This window comes from Ursus americanus, chromosome 21 (genome assembly GCF_024610735.1).
Source record: "Ursus americanus isolate L20-20 chromosome 21, mUrsAme1.1.p, whole genome shotgun sequence".
Classification (NCBI taxonomy): Eukaryota; Metazoa; Chordata; class Mammalia; order Carnivora; family Ursidae; genus Ursus; species Ursus americanus.
Window position 1 is genome coordinate 43,737,521 of NC_142147.1, and position 17,057 is coordinate 43,754,577.

Genomic DNA, 17,057 nt, shown 5'->3' on the forward strand with positions numbered 1-17,057 from the left:
AAATGGGTCTCCCCTGGCTTTTTCAGGAAACCCGTTTCTAAGTCGCAGCAATAGCGACACCCGCTGGCCTGTCGCGACAGCTGAAATCCCGAACGCACGCGCTGCATTTACAAAGCTGGGGTTTTTCCACGGTCTAGACGGGGTTAACGGAACGGCTGCGCTCCAGCTCTCCGCGCCGGCGGACCTGGGGGCGGGTTCTGCTGCCTCCTACACCAATCGGGACGCCGAAGGCCCTTAGGGGCTGATTGGTCGGAGCCGCGGCGGGGCGCCGACTGCGCACGCCGCTCCTGGGGCGGGGCCTCCCGCCGGCCGGCAGGGGGCGCGCGCCTGGCGAAGAGGCGACGCTTTCATGGAGGGGGCGGAGGCGGAAGCGCGGGAGGGGGCCGCTGTGGCCCGGGACCTGCTGGCCTTGGGGTAAGGGGAACGGGGTGTGGCTGGGGGTGAGGGCGGGGGTGCAGGAAGGGAGAGGTTTCCCCTCAGAAATTGCTATTGACCCTCCCAATCCCCTCCCGCTGCCTCGGCCCCGCCACAGGTATGAGGGCTTCTCGGGGGCCCCGTCGCTGGGCGCCTCGTGTCCACACTTCAGGGCAATGTGCGCGCGGCTGGTGGCGGAGCTGGCGACTCTGGGCGCCCTGGAGCGGGAGCGAGGGGAGAGCGCGGAGGCGCTGAGGGCCGGCGACGGTACGTGTGGGGAGGGCGGCCCGGAGGGGTGGGGCCGTGGGGGTTGCCGCCGCGCCCTGACTTGTCCGACCTCCTGCAGGCCCCGGCGAGGAGGACGAATTCCTGCGACAGTTGGCCGGCCTGCTGCGGGAGTTGCACTGCCCGGACCGCGCGCTCTGCGGCGGGGATGGCGCGGCGGCGCTGCGGGAACCCGGCGCCTGCCTGCGCCTGCTGCGTGAGCCGGGCTGCGGAAGAGGGAGAGGCTACGGCCTCCAGAGGGGCGGGCTCAGCATAGTCAAGTGAAGCCAGGGTTCGCCCCCAGGGGGCGTGGTCAGACTTGAGGCGGGCGAGAGGGTTCGACGTGGGTGGGGTTAGAATTTTTTTTTTTTTAAGATTTATTTATTTATTAGAGAGAGACAGCCAGCGAGAGAGGGAACACAAGCAGGGGGAGTGGGAGAGGAAGAAGCAGGCTCCCAGCAGAGGAGCCTGATGTGGGGCTCGATTCCATAATGCCGGGATCACGCCCTGAGCCGAAGGCAGACGCTTAACCGCTGTGCCACCCAGGCGCCCCTAGGGGTTAGAATTTTGACCCGACTGTCTTGAAGTTCAAGTGGGTTGGATTTGATGTAGCCGGCCAGGTGGTCCCGATGTGGGCGGGGTTCGAAGTCCTAGCAGAGGACTGGGTCTCAAAGTAGGTGGAGCTTATCCTGGAGGTAAAGCCAGGGTTCTAGGTGGGCGGAACTAGAAGGCCGGAGTATTGGAAGCCTGGGTTTTGAAACGGATGGAGCTTTTTGACCCCGGTGGGTGGGGTGGCAGCCCTCCTTGATTGCAACGCTTGATTGCAACGCTCCCTTTCCCTTTTAGGCTTTCTCTGCTCGGAGCTCCAGGCTGCCCGCCTCCTTCGTCTGTACCCCCGGCTGGATCCCAGCCCCGCACCGCCCTGTGGGGAAGGGGCAGAGGAGGGAGCTGGCATGGTTCAGGAACTGGTCCTTACCCTCCAGGCTCTGGGGCTACCCAGACCGCCGCCTGGGACAGCCGCCAGCCGGCTGCTGTGGCAGTTGCATGACAAGGTAGAGAGCTGGGTCCCTTCTGCACCGGGGCTACCCCACTTTCCTTGTAGGGGGAGAGTCCTTTCTCCAAAAGCGGTTCTGGCAGGAGTGCCCCAGCCACGGGGATGTTTTTCTAGAGCTGTGACCACCATTCTTGATTCCGAAGCCTGGGTCCTCAGGGCCACGGGGAACTGGAATCCACGGAGAGTACATCTGGTTTCTGCCCGGTCAACCTCGACTCCCTTCTCCCGTCAGATCTCTGAGCTGCTGCCTTCCCTGCCCCCAGGGTTCCTGCAGCCCCTTCTCAGCTTCCCGCTGGATGCACCCAGATGGGTAAGACTGTATAACTGTATGTGAACAGCATCCTCCCCCCAGAGATGGGAGTGAGGGGGACCTCCGGCATGACTGAGACCTTTTCCCCAGGAGGCATTGGAGTCTCTGTGCCAAAGGCTGGGAGATCAGTACTGCTGCCGCCGCTGCCTTCTCCTGAAACGCCTGGACCTCACAGCATCTTCTTTCCACTGGAGTGATCGGGCAGAGGTGTGGGAAAAGGACTTTGGCAGGAGCAGGGAGGCCCAGTTGTGGGGGCTACCACTACAGGAAGGAAGAACAAGGGCCAGGAATATGACCTTACAGCAGGTTCTTAGACTCTTGTAAGGTTTGGGGCTCTAGAATTTCAGGGCCTCCAGGGCATTCTAGAATCTAAAAGGTCTGGGGCATTCTAGAATTCCCAGCTCTGATCTGGGAGTGTCTTCAGAGCTATCCCTCTTATTTAGAGATGTGAGAGGTGAGGCCCTAAGTGGAGGGAGAGATGCTTCCAAGAGGACAGATCCCACCTGGGGAGGGCTCTTAGCCACCTTCTCCATGCCCCCCTCCCCAGGCCCAAGGAGAAGCCATGAAGGCAGTCCTGATCCCAATTCGAGAAGCTCTGACCCCAGAATCAGATGTCTCCATTGCACACATCCTGGCTGCCCGAGCGGACCTGTCTCGTCTTGTCCCAGCCACCAGCAAGGCTGCCCGCCGAGGGACCTGCTGTGCCATCAACAAGGTGGGTGCCTGGGAGTGAGGAAGGGCCCCCACATCCTTGGCCTTCAAACTTGGCTCTCTGGTCCCCTTGTTCATTTTTCTTTCCTGAAACTCAAGTCTGATCAACTCTCAGGTGCTTATGGGCAACGTGCCAGATCGGGGGGGCCGTCCAAATGAGCTGGAGGCTCCCATGCCCAGCTGGCAGAGCAGAAGAGAGGACGGAGGTGGGCGGAAGGCAGGCCGCCAGAACTGGGGTCGCAAGAAGAAGAAGAAGTAAAGGGGGACTGGTGGTTGGGGGGGGTCTTCTGTGATATGCTGATGCCATTGGTAATTCTTGGGGAGTCACTTTCAGTTTCTCTTGGCATCTGGCTCCAGGCCCCACATCCCCTGCTCTTAAGGTCCCAAATGTCCTCCCCCCATCCACCACTCAACAACAAGGACCATGTTCTCTGGAAAATAAATTTAATTTATGACAGCTGTAGGACCTGTCTCTGGGGAGGCCAGGTCAGGGGTGTTCAGGTTTGAGGAGGGGTAGGGGTGTCTTTGTCCCCTGGGTCTCAACAGGCCCCTGTTGCTCTGACCCTCATAGTCCTTTGCTGTTTAGCAACACATCTTTCCTTTCTTGTGGGCATGGGGAAGGAGACATGCAGGCATTGGACAAAGAGTTCTCAGGTACCCGCCAGGTGCCAGCCCTGTTCTCAGCACTAGGGATACAACACTGGAAAAATATAGGTTATAAAACCCCTGCTCTTTTGGAATTGACGATTTCTGGTGAAGAGGAGCAGACATTCAACAAGATAAATAGGTAAAAAGTATAGTTTGCTAGGTGGGTAAAGGACTTTGGAGAAAAACAAGGAAGGGAGAAGCAGGACTGGGGGGTGGATTGCAACTTTGAGTATGGTCAGAGGGGCCTCCCTGAGAAGGCGACATTAGACCTAAGTCCCAAAGAGGGAGCCATGTGGGCCTCTGGAAGAGCATTCCAGGCAGAGGGAACTGCCAGTGCAAAGGCCCTGAGGTAGGAGTATTTTTGGCATGTTCAGGGACCATAGAGGCCAGTGTAGCTGGAGCAGGATGAGTAAGGGGTGAGTGGTGGTAGGTGAGGTCAGAGAGGTGACGGAAACAGATTGTGGGAGGTAGGCTGCAGTGAGGACTCTGGCTTTTCCCCTGAGTGAGAGGGAGGCATGGAAGGGCTCTGAGTAGGGGAGGGACTCAGGTGTTCACAGGCTCCCTGTTCCACCTCTACTCTAGCCTTCTCTCCTGTCTCTGTAACTTAGGCACTCTGCCCAGCCTGTCCGCTCCCCGGCCTGACCCGTGCTGTCAGTGTAGCAAACTGGTAAGGAGCTTCCGTTTTAGAGGCAGACAGAAGACCTGGACTTGAGTCCTGCCTCCAACACTTAGGAGCTCTGCCACCTTGGAGAGCAGCTTAACCTCCCTGGGCCTCAGTTTCCTCACGTGTAAAATGGAGATGTAAGGAGTTGGTGAGATGATCCTTAAGTCTAGACAGATCCAGCATGAAACTGCACAGATACAGGGTGCGGGGAAAGGGGAGTACAGGTTGTGGCCATTCTGAGGCAAAGGAAGAAAATAACTTTCTGGGTAAGAGATGACAAACTCTTCACTGAAGGCGGTGTGGATGGGAAGGCGGCGGTGCCTTTGGGGGTCCTGCTGGAGGCCGAGTAACAGGACTTGGGACTGACTCTGGGGGAGGTGAGAGACAACAGACCAAAGTGGGGTCTAGGAATTCAGCTTGGAGGACTGAGCGGGCGGCGAGGCGGTCGTTGGGAGGGGCACCTGGAAGGAGGAAGACACTGGGTCATGTGGGGAGGGTGTGGCGCTGAGGAGTCTGGGCTCTGCCAGGGGCAGAGCTTCGCAGAGACTTTGTTTAGTAGATGAATGAAAATTCCTCTGATTTTTAAACTCATTCTGAAGGTCTCTACCTTAGGGTAGTAAGATTTATTCCACTGACACCAATTACAGCTCCTGATGTATTGAGCCTTATCAGTGCCATTTTCTTCTTTTTCCTTTTTTCTCCTCAAAATTCTTTTACTGTTCTAGTGGCTACCCCCGACTCCAACAAATTGAAACTTTTATTTTTCTGCCAACATTAGAAATTAACCAGGGTCTGTGCCCCCCTGCCCGCCCAATTGAGGACTCTTGCACCTTTTTGCTTTCCTGTGCTTCCCCAAGTCTGCCTAGGTTCCCCCAAGCAAATGCCTGGTCTCCCCTGTATTCAGTTGATGGTGGGGTGGCAGTTCCTCCTTACCGTCTCTGGCTCCCAGGAAGGGTGTGGGGGCTCTGTCTGGGTCCACGCGTGGCAAAGGTGGCACCCTGTTTCAGGTTCCAGGGATAGTGTGTAGGAGAGATTGTCTTCCGAGCCTGTTTGTGGGGTGATAGATGAGAGGGATGTGGGTATGATGAGAAGGGCCTCATGACCTTGGACTTAATCCCCATCCATCAGGCCCCCTTCCCAGGACTGCCACACCCTCGGTCTTACCACAGCTGGCACGGGGAAGCAGTGTAGGCGGGACGGGGGCTCCAGGGGGGCTCATGTCACCCTTGGCCCCTGGCCTCTTCTTACACTCCACCTTTACCCGGTCCCTGCAGTGTTTGTGGCAGCACAGCCCACAGTCTGGGGGAAGGTCAGCAGTTAGTGGTCAGAGGTCCGGCCTGTAGGTGCTGGACTCCGTCCCCACCACTGAGGCCTCACTCACCCCGACAGCGGTAGCCTTGCTTGGTGACACCCCATAGCTGGGAAGAGAAAGCAGAATTGGTGACACAGGCTAGGGAGGGGAGAGAGGGCTGTGGATAGGGGTGTGGTTGCTCTCTGGAAGTGTGGAAACCATCTGGTTTGGGAAATTCTCAAGGCTAGAGGCTTAAGTGGGGACGAAAGGAATTTGGGGTTATTGCAAGTTTGGGGGAGTCATCTAGGATATTAGAATTAGGTAGAATCTGGAATTCATGAACTATAAATTCTCTGGGAAGGGATTGTGTCTGTTGTATCTTCTGCTGTGTGCCCCCCTCCGCAGCCCTCAAGTCTAGAACAGCCTGGCACACAGGAGGTATTCTGTGAATAGAAAGTGAATGAAAAGTGGGTTTGGGAAGTAATCCAAGGTTTGTGAAGTAGTCTTGTTTGGAGATTGCAAGATCTGTCCATTATCCAGAGTTTGAGGATGACTTGAATTTGAAAATTATCCAGGGTTTGAATTATCTGGAGTCTAAAGACTTGGAAATGGATTCTGTTTGGAGATAATCCACCCAGGTGTGTAGAGTATGTAGGGTTTTAGATACCCATACGTTGGCAGTGATTCAGGATGGAGATACTGGGGATTTGGGCATTATCTAGACTCTGGGCATAGCCAGTGTTTAGGGTTTATATGGGATGTGGGGATTATTTGAGACTGGGGGTTTTCTGGAATTTGGTGATCATCTGGGGCTTGGGGACTGGGAGCCCTCCAGGGCAGGGCTGGCCTTCTGAACCCAGGCTGTGAGGAGTCAGGACCCGGGACTCTCCAGGGGAGATGGGCCCTAAGGCTGATCGAGGGGCAGGGTGCTTACGAAGCCACTGCAACTATCACAGAAGGTGGGCTTGCGGAAAGTGACCTCCTGGAAGTTGTGCAGGAAGGCCAGGCCCAGCTTGGAGCAGATGGCGCTGGCCCGGAGCAGGTAGCCCGTCAGCTCTTCTCGGCTGTAGGAGCCATTCCTAGGGGCAGAGAGTGCACCTCAGTGTGCCTGGCCCCTTTCTCCCGGGAGTCCTGGCAGCCCCAGCAGCCTCATCTTTGGGGGACCTCAAAGTCCAGAGTACTTACCCCTGGCGGGGTGGTGGGTGAAGCCCATGGCAGGCAAAGGGGAAGTTGCCTGAGAGTCGCTCAAAGTCCTCCTGGGAGATGGTTCCTCGGCCTTCAGGGTCGTAATTCTTGAACACAGACTTCAGAGGAGTATAGGAAGGAGAGGGGAAGGCCAAACCATGATCCTCATGGTCTTAGATCTCCTCTGGGTCAGGACTGTATAGATACCTTCCTTCCTGGCCCTCAATGGCCAGGCCGCACTCCCCTCCTTACCTCCACCAGCTGCTCCACGTGCCGACCCAGGGTGGCCCTGTCGGGCTTGGGTGTCACACCAGGGGCCCACTCCACCACCAGGGGCGCTTTGAAGGGGGAGGGTGGCTGGGGCAGGGACAGAGGGGCACAGTTAGTCAGTGCGTGGCCTTGGGCTGGTGGGCAGGGGTCAGGGGTCAGTTCTCACCAGACTCTTGGGACAGCGGGGCTCCCGGGCGTAAGAAAGCTCATAGATCTCATCCTCCGTGTAGAAGAGATCCAGGGAAAGCTGGGGGTGGTGGTGGGGAGGGCGTTAGAGATCCTCATCTCCATCCTCCTGCCTACAGCCTGCACCCTGCCTGGATCCCCACTTCATCCTCTTCCCAAAGCCCCTCTTCTCTGGGGACTCCTAGGCTCCTCTGTCCCACCGAGCCACCATTCTGTCTCCACACCCCCATTCCCCAGTCCAGAAATGCCATCTTCTCAATGAGGCTTTTTTTTTTTTTGGAGTCCTATTTAAAATTGTAAACCCCTATTACTTTCCTTGCTGGTTTCTACTTTAGTTTTCACTATTAGCACTTATCCTCTGAAAGACCATATGATTTACTCATTTACTTTGTTTTATTGGCTGTCTCCCCTACTGGGAAGTCAGCCCCACAAGAACAGCAGTTTTTTTCCTGACGCGCTCACTGCTGTGCGCCTAAGTGCCGAAAGTAGTGTCTGGCTCACAGCAGGTGCTCAATAAATATTTGGGTTGATGGCCTTCTAGAGTCAGCAAAGCATAGAGCCCTGGGCACTAATCATCTTAGGGCAAGGCCAGCTTCCCAGGCAGGCCCCACACTTGGAAGGGCCCCACTTCATTTAATGCCCTGCTGTCCCCATCTTGAAATTCTGAAGAATTTTGAACAGAGAGGCCCACATTTGCATTTTGCACCAGGCACTGCAAATTACATAGCTGGTCGTATCTTGGGGTCCGGAAATCAGTCTTTGACTCCATGGCCTTCAGAATCCCAGTCTCTGTCAATTCCTAGCTTCTTGGGCAGGGCAGGAGAATATATATATTATTATTTATATTATATAAATAGAATACAGCCAGAATCCCACACTCCCAGTCAGAGGATGTAGTGTGGTGGTTAACATGTGCTAACACAGGCTCTGAGGCTGACCTGCTTGGGTTCAAATCTAGGTTTTACTGCTGGGGGGCAGCAGACCAGTGACTTCACCTTGTGGACCTCAGTTTCCCAATCTGTGTAATGGGCACAACAAGGATGCGGGCCTTCCCGCACCCAGAACCGGAAATGTCCTCAGCCTGCAGGCTGGGTCTCCGGGAGCGCAGGCCGGGCGGGGCGGGCAGCTCACCGTGAGCAGGTGCAGCAGGTCCTCGCTGGCGCCGCACGGGGGGTGCTGCCTCTGGAGGGCTGCCAGCTCCTGCAGCCGCAGGTAGAGGTTGTTGAGTTTGGGTAGGTGCAGGCGGCCGTCAGGCAACCGGTCGGGCTGAGCCTCATGCAGGGACACCAGGTCTTTGAGGTGCACGCCCAGTACAGGCAGCCGGAAGCCAGTGCAGTCAGCCCAGGTGCGGCGATAGCGGGCGTAGTTGTTGTGCGCAGCAAGCAGCTCCGACAGCTCTAGAAGGGCCTGTGCAGGGAGGGGGCATATTACAGGAGGGATGTAATGAGGGAGGCCCTCTTGGCCCCCTGGAGGGGAGCATCCTGGCAGCCTTCCGTTTGAGTTCTGGACTCCCAGAGGCCTAGTGGCGTTTTGGACATCTCCCAAAGCCCCTCCATGTCCCACCTTGGCCTCAGCATCCCTCCCCCCCCAACTGCTCTTCCTTTTGGGTCCCCATCTCAGAAAAGCTCCATAGCCCCCATTCCCCAGGCTAGAGTGATTTTTTTCCAAAACTGAAGTCTGATCATGGGTGCTGTCATCATTACCAAACCTTTCCTAGCTCCCCATTGCCCTCTGGATGAAGCCCGGACACCTTAGTACAGTTTGCCAGTCTCAGCGGGACCTTCCCCCTGGGCACCTCCAGCCTAATTTCCTGCCAGATCCGGACCTCACACACTAGACTCATGAATAATTCACTCTCCCCATGCACCTCCCGGGACACGCCTAACCTGTGCTCCTCCCATGAGTGGGCCTAAATTTGGTGTCCTTAGGGGCATCATTTCAGTCCCCACCTGGACTACAAGTTCTCTGCTACCTTCTCTTTCATCTGTCTCCCTCCAGTCCTGCTCAGGACTGGAAACAGAGAGTGGAGAGGGGTCAGCATGATGCGTGCATGGTTGAAGAGGCAAGAAGAAAGGCAGAGGAGGACAATCTGGGGTTCTGTCCCATTTGGAGAAGGTCTCCAGGTGGCTCCAGGGCCCCTGAGTAGGGATAGAGGGGATTGGGGAAAAGTGTGGGGGTTCAGGATAATTGATCGCTGGAACTCTGGGGAGAATAGTGGGGGCTCACCTTGGTGCTGTCAGGGCTCAGGTGGGCATGGGAGTCCTTGAGTCTGGAGATGGCACTGTGACACAGGCCCCCCGTGACGGCCATCAGTGTGTTGAAATTCTGTAGCTGGTGGAGCCTCTAGGAAGGAAGAGTGATGCAGGTGGGTATCACATGGAGGATAGGCAAAATGGGGGTTCCCATGACTGCATCCCAGCTGAACTGGGGACTCAGGCATGTGTGGGTATGGTGTCAGGCAGGAGTGGGTGTGTCAGGAAGGAGTGGGCCACAAGCGGGTATATGGGCATTACATGAAGGGTCAGGCAGGTGATAGGCTGATATGAGGTCCGAAAAAAGTGGGGGGGGGGGGGTCAGGCAAGTGTGAGGAGTTAGGTTTGGGGACTAGACAGGTGTGAGAGATTTGGACAGATGTCAGGTGACAGACACCTGGGGGTCAGACTGCTCTGAGAGTCAAGTGAAGACGGCCTGGGCTCTGGGCCGGAGTAGGAGGAGTTAGGAGCCAGGTAGAGATGAATGGGGCCGGAGTGAAAATGAAGGGTCATGAGTGTGGGGTCAGCTGGGAATCAGGGGCAACTGCCTCATCTTCCCCTTTTTCAAATTTGCAGGGCAGAGGTCGCAGTGGGGAGGGGGTGGAGCCAGAGAGGAGACCCCGGGCAGGCGCTAGAACCTCCGGGTCCGCGGGGCTGCATAGGCCAAGCAAGGGGGTGGAAGACGCGAGAGGAAGGGCGTGGCCTGCGAGGAAGTACGCAAAGGGGCGTGGCCACGGTGGGGGAAGGAGGCTTCCTTTTTCTCTAGAAAGGAGGGAAGGTACCTATTTAGGGAAGGGGAAGAGAGAGGTTGTGACACCGTGGGGCTGGGCCAGGGAGAAACCTGACGTGATGGGGAGGGAGGCATGCAGTCTGTCCCGAAGGGACGGCTGGGGCCTAGAGACCAAGGTGGAGGGTGACGCAAAAGTGGGGGCCTGCCAGAGATGCTTTCACTGCCCTGTGGACAGAATATTCGGGCAAGGGGGGACGTCGTCAACGGCTACGTCTAGGACCAACTGGGGGGCCAGCGCGGGTTCGACATGTTGATATCAAGGCCAAGGAAGAAATGCAGTCACAGTCCCGGGTTAGAACCTCAGGACTGGGACCTCGGGGGCGGAGTCGGGGTGGGCGGGGTCAAGGTGTGGTTGACGTCACCGCCAGGGCTGGTCAGATGTGGAGGTGATAACTGCGCTCGGCGGTTCCCTCAGCCCCTCCGGGCTGGCCTCACCTGTGCCACCTGGATGAACTTGTCCAGCACCTGCGCGCGCTGTGCCGGCCCGGGACGGCTCAGCACCATGACCTGCACCCAGCGGGACACGCTGTTGCTGAGCCCTACGGATCCCTCCAGGGCCGGGCAGCCCCGCACGGAGCCCTGCAAAACGTAGCCCCGCAGGTCCTGGGGCTGAGGGTGAGGTGGGCGTCAGGGTGGGCAGTGGCGCGTCGGCCTTGCCCTCACACGCCCATCCCCCCAGCAGTTGCGACCTCTGAGGCCCTAGTCTGGCTGTCATATGTCCTTGACGTCACCGTGGCCCTCTCCCTCTGAAGAGAAATATTTAAATAAAGTCAGGCACTGTTCTGAGTCCTCTGTCCTAGTAGCTAATTTAATCCTCACATCAACTCTACGAAGTGATTACCATACTATGTTATTCGCATTTTAGAGATGAGGCCGTTGAGGCACAGAGAAAATAATCTGTCCTGGGTCACACAGGTGTGAACCCAGTCTATTGCTCATGACTGTATACCTGACTGGTATACAGTCAGCAAAAGGAAGCATGACGAAGAGGACATGAAAGCAATTTCTATTTGTTCTGCTCAGGGGGTCAACATTCCATACCTACATGTACCGCAGCCTGTCTGCTGTACATGTACTGTTCATGCAGTACATGAACAATCAGGAAATTTCCACATTAAGGAAGGGGATCACTGCCTTCCCTTGAAGTGGTGACGGCAACAGCTAATACTTATATATCGGTGGAAGCATATGAAATTATCATTTGGGTAGGTAAAATATGGCAATTTCAAATCGTTCTACCAGGTAGCATTCACTCTGGACCAGACATTGATCCTATGAGGCAGGAAGTGTTAAATTCCCCTTTTGACAGATAATGGAACCGAGGTACAGTGAACTTAAATGCTTCTCAAATAAATGAATAATCAATAAAATATTTTGAGCACTTACTATGTGCCAGGCACTGTGACAAGCATTTTTTTTTAAGTAGGCTCCACGCCCAGTGTGAGGCTTGAACTCATGACCCTGATATCAAGACCTGAGATCAAGAGTCAGTCAGATGCTCAGCCGACTGAGCCACCCAGGTGCCCCCCAACAAGCATTTTTAAATGGACATATTAATTTAATTCTGCCAACCATGTAATGAAGTATTATGACCTCCATTTTATAAATGAGAAATCTTGAGTCCCAGAGAGGTTGAGAAACTAATTCAAAGTTACACAGATAAGGAAGGGCTGATGGTTTTGAACTCAGGGGCTCTGTCCTCAGCCTGCTTAACTCATTTTCCCGAACCTTCTAGCACCCATGTTTGAGAGTTTGAGATCCCTGCCCCATATCCATGTAGGGGTCCTCTGAACCTTGCTAGGCTCCATCCCACTCCCAGTCATCCCCTGCTGGGGGAAGGGACTCCTCACCGTGATCGCCTGGAAGGACCGGAACTCCAGATAAGTGAGATGCTGAGCCAGCTCCCCCGTCTCCAGGTGGTCGAAAAGCAAGGACACTTTGCGCTTTTTGCCTAAGCCTGGGCTGCTCATGGGGGGCGGGGGGCCAGGGCCACCTGGGCTCAGGCTGGGGGGATAGAGGGCAGGGTATTGGAGGGGTACAGGGTGGAGGATGTGGGGGTGAGGAGGGAGATGGCAGAATGGGGGTGAAGAGTGACCGACTCACAGGTTGGAGGAGTCTCCCAGGCTCCTCTGGGCAGAGTTGCCCTCCTGCTCCACAGTGGCCCAGAAACGACCTATAACCTCTTCTAACTGAGGCTCTTGGTGTACCGTCTCAGGGTGTTGGGTCAGCCAGTATCTGAAGGTGGTGTAGAGATGGTGGGATGAGGCTGGGGTGGGGGTGGGGAGGGTCTCTAAAAGGGGTCTCTTGGGCTGAGGAATTTCTAGGTGCCAGACTAGGGGTCTCTAGGAGTAGGACTGGGGGCCTCTAACCACAAGCTTGGGAATCAATGAGAGATAAACTGGGGGGATCTCTTGGAGGTGGAATTGCTAGGAAACAGGATAGTGGGGGGCAGGTCCCAAGAACTAAGCTGGGGCCTCTGAGGGGTGAGATTTTTGGAGAACAAGGTGAAGGGTGTCTTAAAAGTTAGGCCAGGGTATGTGGGGGTTGAGGGAGCAGAGCTGAAGGTCTCTGGGCATCAGCTATGAGAGGGTCTCTAGGATTTGGTCGTGGGTCTCTAAGAGTCGGAAAGGGTTCTAAGGAGCAGAACTGGGAGGGTCCTAGAAACCAAACTAGGGCTGTCTCAGAAGTGGTATTTGGAGGAGCAGGGCTTGGTGGGTTTGTGGGGAATCGGTCTGGGGAATCTCTGGGAGGTATTTTTTGGGGGTAGGGAACAGGATGGGGGTCTTGGGTCATGGGGGTGGAGGTCTTGGCCCAGCCCTACCTGACCAGGTGACAGATCTGCAGCCGCCTCTGCTCCTGTGTGTTCCCTGTGGCCTCCTGGTACTTGAGTTCTGGTCAAGGTTCTGATGTCCAGCATCCCAGAGCTGCCTGTTCACCCTGTCCCCATCTCCCAGATTCTCGCATCTCTGCCCTCTCCCCTCCACCCCCTGCTCATGGCCTTGGGAGGATATAAGGTCAGCAGACGGGCAGCGAGGTGGGCAGAAGGCAGCACCCAGCTGTGCATGGCCAGTACCATGTTGAGAATGTGGTCCCCACGGCGCAGGCTGCCAGCTGAGTCTGGGAGCAGGAGAAGGGGACTCTGTCGGAATGGCTCCTGGGCAAGAGACTACACGGTCCCCAGAACCCGTCGGATAGGCTGGTTCAAACTCCAGCTCTACCTGTTTCTCCCTGCATGAACTAGGGCAAGCAACTTGGCCTCCTGGCCTCCTGAGGGTGTCTCGGTTTCCTTGTCTGTACTGGGCATAGACCAGCACAGCACCTGGCAAGTCATGGTGTAGATGGAAATAGCATCAGACCTCCTCCCCCTCCGCATCTCAGGAAAAATAAATGCACATGTTGCTCTTTTATCCCGAATGTAGTGATTGGTTCCACACACCTTTGCTACCATTTTATAACCCCGCCCCCCAAAAACCCTGAGGCCTTGAGAGAAATGGCTGCTTTACCATCTCAGGACTGGGGAGGCTGGCCAGTGAAGGGGACACTCACCGAAGGACTGAATGCATTTCTCCAGCAGCTCATCTTCACTGCAGCCGCCCTCATTCAGCATGCCCAGAGCCATGGAAGCCATGACCTTGCTGATTTCCCGGGGGCTGGGGCACGTCTTGTGGCGCCGGGCCTGTCGGGGCCGGCCCCGCCCCCCTGTCTTTCCTGGGCATTCCTGGTGAGACTTTCTGTGGGCACACCCCCCCAGGGAATCATGGGAACCCCTTCCTTTGGGCAGACCCCCAGAATTCTTCTTGAGCCCAAAACCCCAAGGCATCATGGGGGAAAACCCCTGGAGAATTCCAAATCATGGGAGCCTTCTCCTACAGGTAAACTCAAAGGGTTACTCCTGCCCCTTCAGGGAATCAGGGGAAAAGACTCTCAAGACCACCCTGAACCCCCAGGAAATCATGGAGAAGAAGACCCCAGGATTACTAAGGAACCTCCAGGGAATCATAAGAACCCCTTCCTCCAGGCATTGACCCTAAATTCCCCTTGACTGTATAGTCCCAAGGCTGTTATGGAGAGACTTCCTGTTGGCAGAACCCTGGGATGACTCTTGACCTCCCAGAGAATCATGGGAAAAGACCACCACCCCACCCCTCATCCCCTCAACTCCCCCAGTCATTCCTCCTTCTCAGGTTCTGCCTTCAGGGAGACTTCTCAGAATTCCCCTTTGCTCTCCAGTGCTGGTCCCTCCTTCCACCAGCCCTCATGAAAGCAGCAGACCCCCGAAATTCCATCTGTCCCTCCGCTCTGAGCTGGACCCCTTATTAAGGTGACAGACCCCTCCCCCAAGCCAGTACTTGGATAGGACCTGAGTCTTAGCCACCAGCCTGGGTCCCTAGGTTTGTAGAGAAGATATGGGTGCAAAGTAGCCTCACCAGGGCTCTTCAGAGCTGGGCAGGGTCCCTGTGGTGAGGCAGCTTCAAGGAAAGTTTAAAAATAACCCTCGCTCTGCCTTGTGCCTCCCTGAGGCTCGTGTTCCAGTTGGGGAAAGAGGGTAATGAAGAGACAGGGATGGTGGAGGAAGGAGGGAGCAGAATCCAGGCTGAATGGGCTTGGCTTCCACAAGGGTTAGACAAAACGGGATTAGAGAAATTTATGTTGGCTGTGTGACTGTGTGCTAGTCACTTAATGTCTCTGGGCTTCAGTCTCCTCACATGAAAAATGAGAGTCATCCTTGGGCCTTCCCCAGGAATTTATTATGAACATTCAATGCCTTGCTCTTCAGAAGTGCTAATTAAGGGACTTAGTTTGGGGTGCCTGGGGGGCTCAGTCGGTTAAGCGTCTGCCTTGGGCTCAGGTCATGATCCCAGGGTCCCGGGATGGACCCCCGAGCCCCACATTGAGCCCCTCACCGAGCCCTGCATCTAGCCCTGTGTCAGGCTTCCTGCTCAGCGGGGAGTCTGCTTCTCCTTCTCCTTCTCCCTCTCCCTCTGCCCCTGCCTGGGCTCCTCTGCATGTGCTCTCTCTCTCTGTGTCTCAAATAAATAAAATTTAAAAAAATAATAAGGGTCTTAGTTTGTTCAGGCTGTTAAGTGGCCAGAGATGGGAAAGTCAAACTTGAGATACAGAGAAAGTGATGGGGCAAACTAGAATCCAGGCCTGGGGTACGGAACAAGAGCAGAAGTGGGGAGCCCCTCATCACAAGGGTACTGCCATGTCCCTGGTGTGTCCTAAGGGTCCAGGGAATCATTCCTGAGTGTTCCTGGGCTGTCATTTACTGAGTCATGAGTATGTGCTGGGCAGAGGCTTGAGCGCCTGTCTAACTCAGTGGTTCTCAAAGCATGGTCCAACTGATACCACCAGCATCACCCGGAAACCTGATAGAAATACAAATTCTCAGGTCCCGCCAGAGACCTACAGAATCAGAAACTTTGGAGGTGGCCTGGCCTTCTGCCTCTGTGTGTGTGTGTGTGTGTGTGTGTGTGTGTGTGTGTGTGTTTTAAAGATTTTTTACTTTTAAGTAATCTCTATCCCCATTGTGGGGCTCGAACTCACAACCCTGAGATCAAGACTTGCGGGCTCCACCAACTGAGCCCGGCCGGCGCCCCGAGGGCATGCTCGAGCTGGAGAACCACTGGTCTAGACTGTTCTCACTGAGGACTTTCCGATCCCTCTGAGGAGGGACTATGATTATTCTATTAACAGAGGAAGAAACTGGGGTACAGAGCAATTAAGTGACTCACCTAAGGTCACACAGCCAGAAAATGAGGTAGCCAAGTCTCCACCACTAAACTGCTGGATATTACGGGGAGGGGACCCCTTTGCCCATCTGAGACATGCCAGAGAAGGCTGGAGGAGCTACCCAGGCTAGCTACCCAGGAGCTACTCAGCCACCATCGCCCCCGTGAGGACAGGAAAGCAAGCTTGTCCAGGTCATAGGAAGCCTGTTCCAGAAGCTGCAAGGCTCTTACCTGTGGACTGTCTGCTCCCCGTAGTGCCTGGAGCGGCCAGGAGGGTTTAAGAGGCAGGGGAGCCGCCTTGCCCTGCGTCACACTCCCCTCCCCAGGGGCAGGGCCCTGCAGGAACCTGGAGCTTCCCCTTCTAGGAGCAGGGGGCAGCAAGGGAGCGACCGTGATGGGAAACCGGGAAAAGCCCAGGGAGGACAGAGACACCCAATCTAGGGAGCAAGGAAGAGTGGGGGCGGGGCAGAAGGGGCTAGAGAGCAGCTGAAACTCCAGAGACAGCGAGGATGAGCCCCAGATGCTCAAACACACAGCCCCAGCCCTAGCAGCTCTGGACTCCCTGAAGTACTGTTCACCTGGTGCCCCCTGCTTCTGCTCCTGGAGCCCGACCGCCACCGGCTGCCTTAGGACTCCCCAGCCAGAGGCCCAGGGTCTCAGGGCACTCCTGATCTCCTTGGGGAGGGTCCTCTCACCTCTTGCTGTCTTTCCTGTTCATGTTTCCTGGTGGGGGGAGGGGGTCTTGCAAGAGTCTGGCTCAGGTCTTCCCCCTCCCCAGTGCTCCAGCTTCTTAGCCCCTTGGGAGCTGGGGCCTCCTCTGTGCTAGGGAAGGAAAGAGGAACTGCCCCTCCCCACCCAGCCCCAGGCCAGGGGGAAGGAAGAGGCTGGGGAGAGACCAAAGGTCCCCCCTCCCCCACATGGGGATCCCTTCAGGCTGAGGTTTCCGGTGCTGCCGGCCCCCACCCCCAGTCGCCCAGCGGGCTCTCTCTATCTCCCCCATCTTTCGGTCTCTAGACCCGTGATTCTCTGTTCTATCACTGCTTCAATGAGAGCAGTTGTTTTAAAAGTATGGCTATTATGACACATTTATGTAAAAACATGTACTTAGAAAGTCCACATTTCTGTAAGGATATATTCATGTATCTAAGACACAAAGGTTTGAATGGAAAGTCACAAGATATAATATTTTGTATATTTCTTCTTATGTTTCTTTTATTCCTGGTTTCATTTTAATAACACCATTTGTATCCCAGAAAACATTTTCACTTTATTACTTTTGTTGTAAC

The 17,057-nt window shown here is 55.6% G+C and overlaps 2 protein-coding genes across 6 annotated transcripts; one reads left to right on the forward strand and one right to left on the reverse strand.

Moving 5' to 3' along the window:
* Positions 1-301: 301 nt before the first annotated feature.
* Positions 302-7,274, forward strand: TSLIG3C (tRNA splicing ligase complex subunit 3C). Of its 5 annotated transcripts, none has more exons than XM_087870747.1 (8): positions 302-414; positions 533-681; positions 761-895; positions 1,525-1,730; positions 1,965-2,042; positions 2,133-2,348; positions 2,590-2,757; positions 4,010-7,274. In XM_087870747.1, exons 1-8 carry the CDS (start codon positions 350-352, stop codon positions 4,070-4,072), a joined length of 1,080 nt encoding a protein of 359 aa, XP_087726873.1. In that variant the 5' UTR covers positions 302-349; the 3' UTR covers positions 4,073-7,274. The 5 variants fall into 5 exon arrangements, with proteins under 5 accessions (XP_087726873.1, XP_087726872.1, XP_045641844.2 ...); XM_087870746.1 differs by lacking the exon at positions 4,010-7,274 and adding an exon at positions 2,869-3,210; XM_045785888.2 differs by lacking the exon at positions 4,010-7,274 and adding an exon at positions 2,869-3,210 and having other exon boundaries at positions 2,133-2,249.
* RASGRP4 (RAS guanyl releasing protein 4) lies at positions 4,387-16,617 on the reverse strand. The gene is made up of 17 exons (XM_045785867.2): positions 16,467-16,617; positions 13,586-13,770; positions 13,051-13,156; positions 12,861-12,923; positions 12,143-12,274; positions 11,890-12,043; positions 10,475-10,648; positions 9,224-9,340; positions 8,129-8,404; positions 6,978-7,058; positions 6,794-6,898; positions 6,542-6,660; positions 6,291-6,435; positions 5,447-5,483; positions 5,230-5,364; positions 4,999-5,111; positions 4,387-4,526 (listed from the first exon to the last, which is right to left on the reverse strand). Exons 1-17 carry the CDS (start codon positions 16,487-16,489, stop codon positions 4,470-4,472), a joined length of 2,022 nt encoding a protein of 673 aa, XP_045641823.1. The 5' UTR covers positions 16,490-16,617; the 3' UTR covers positions 4,387-4,469.
* Positions 16,618-17,057: the final 440 nt, after the last annotated feature.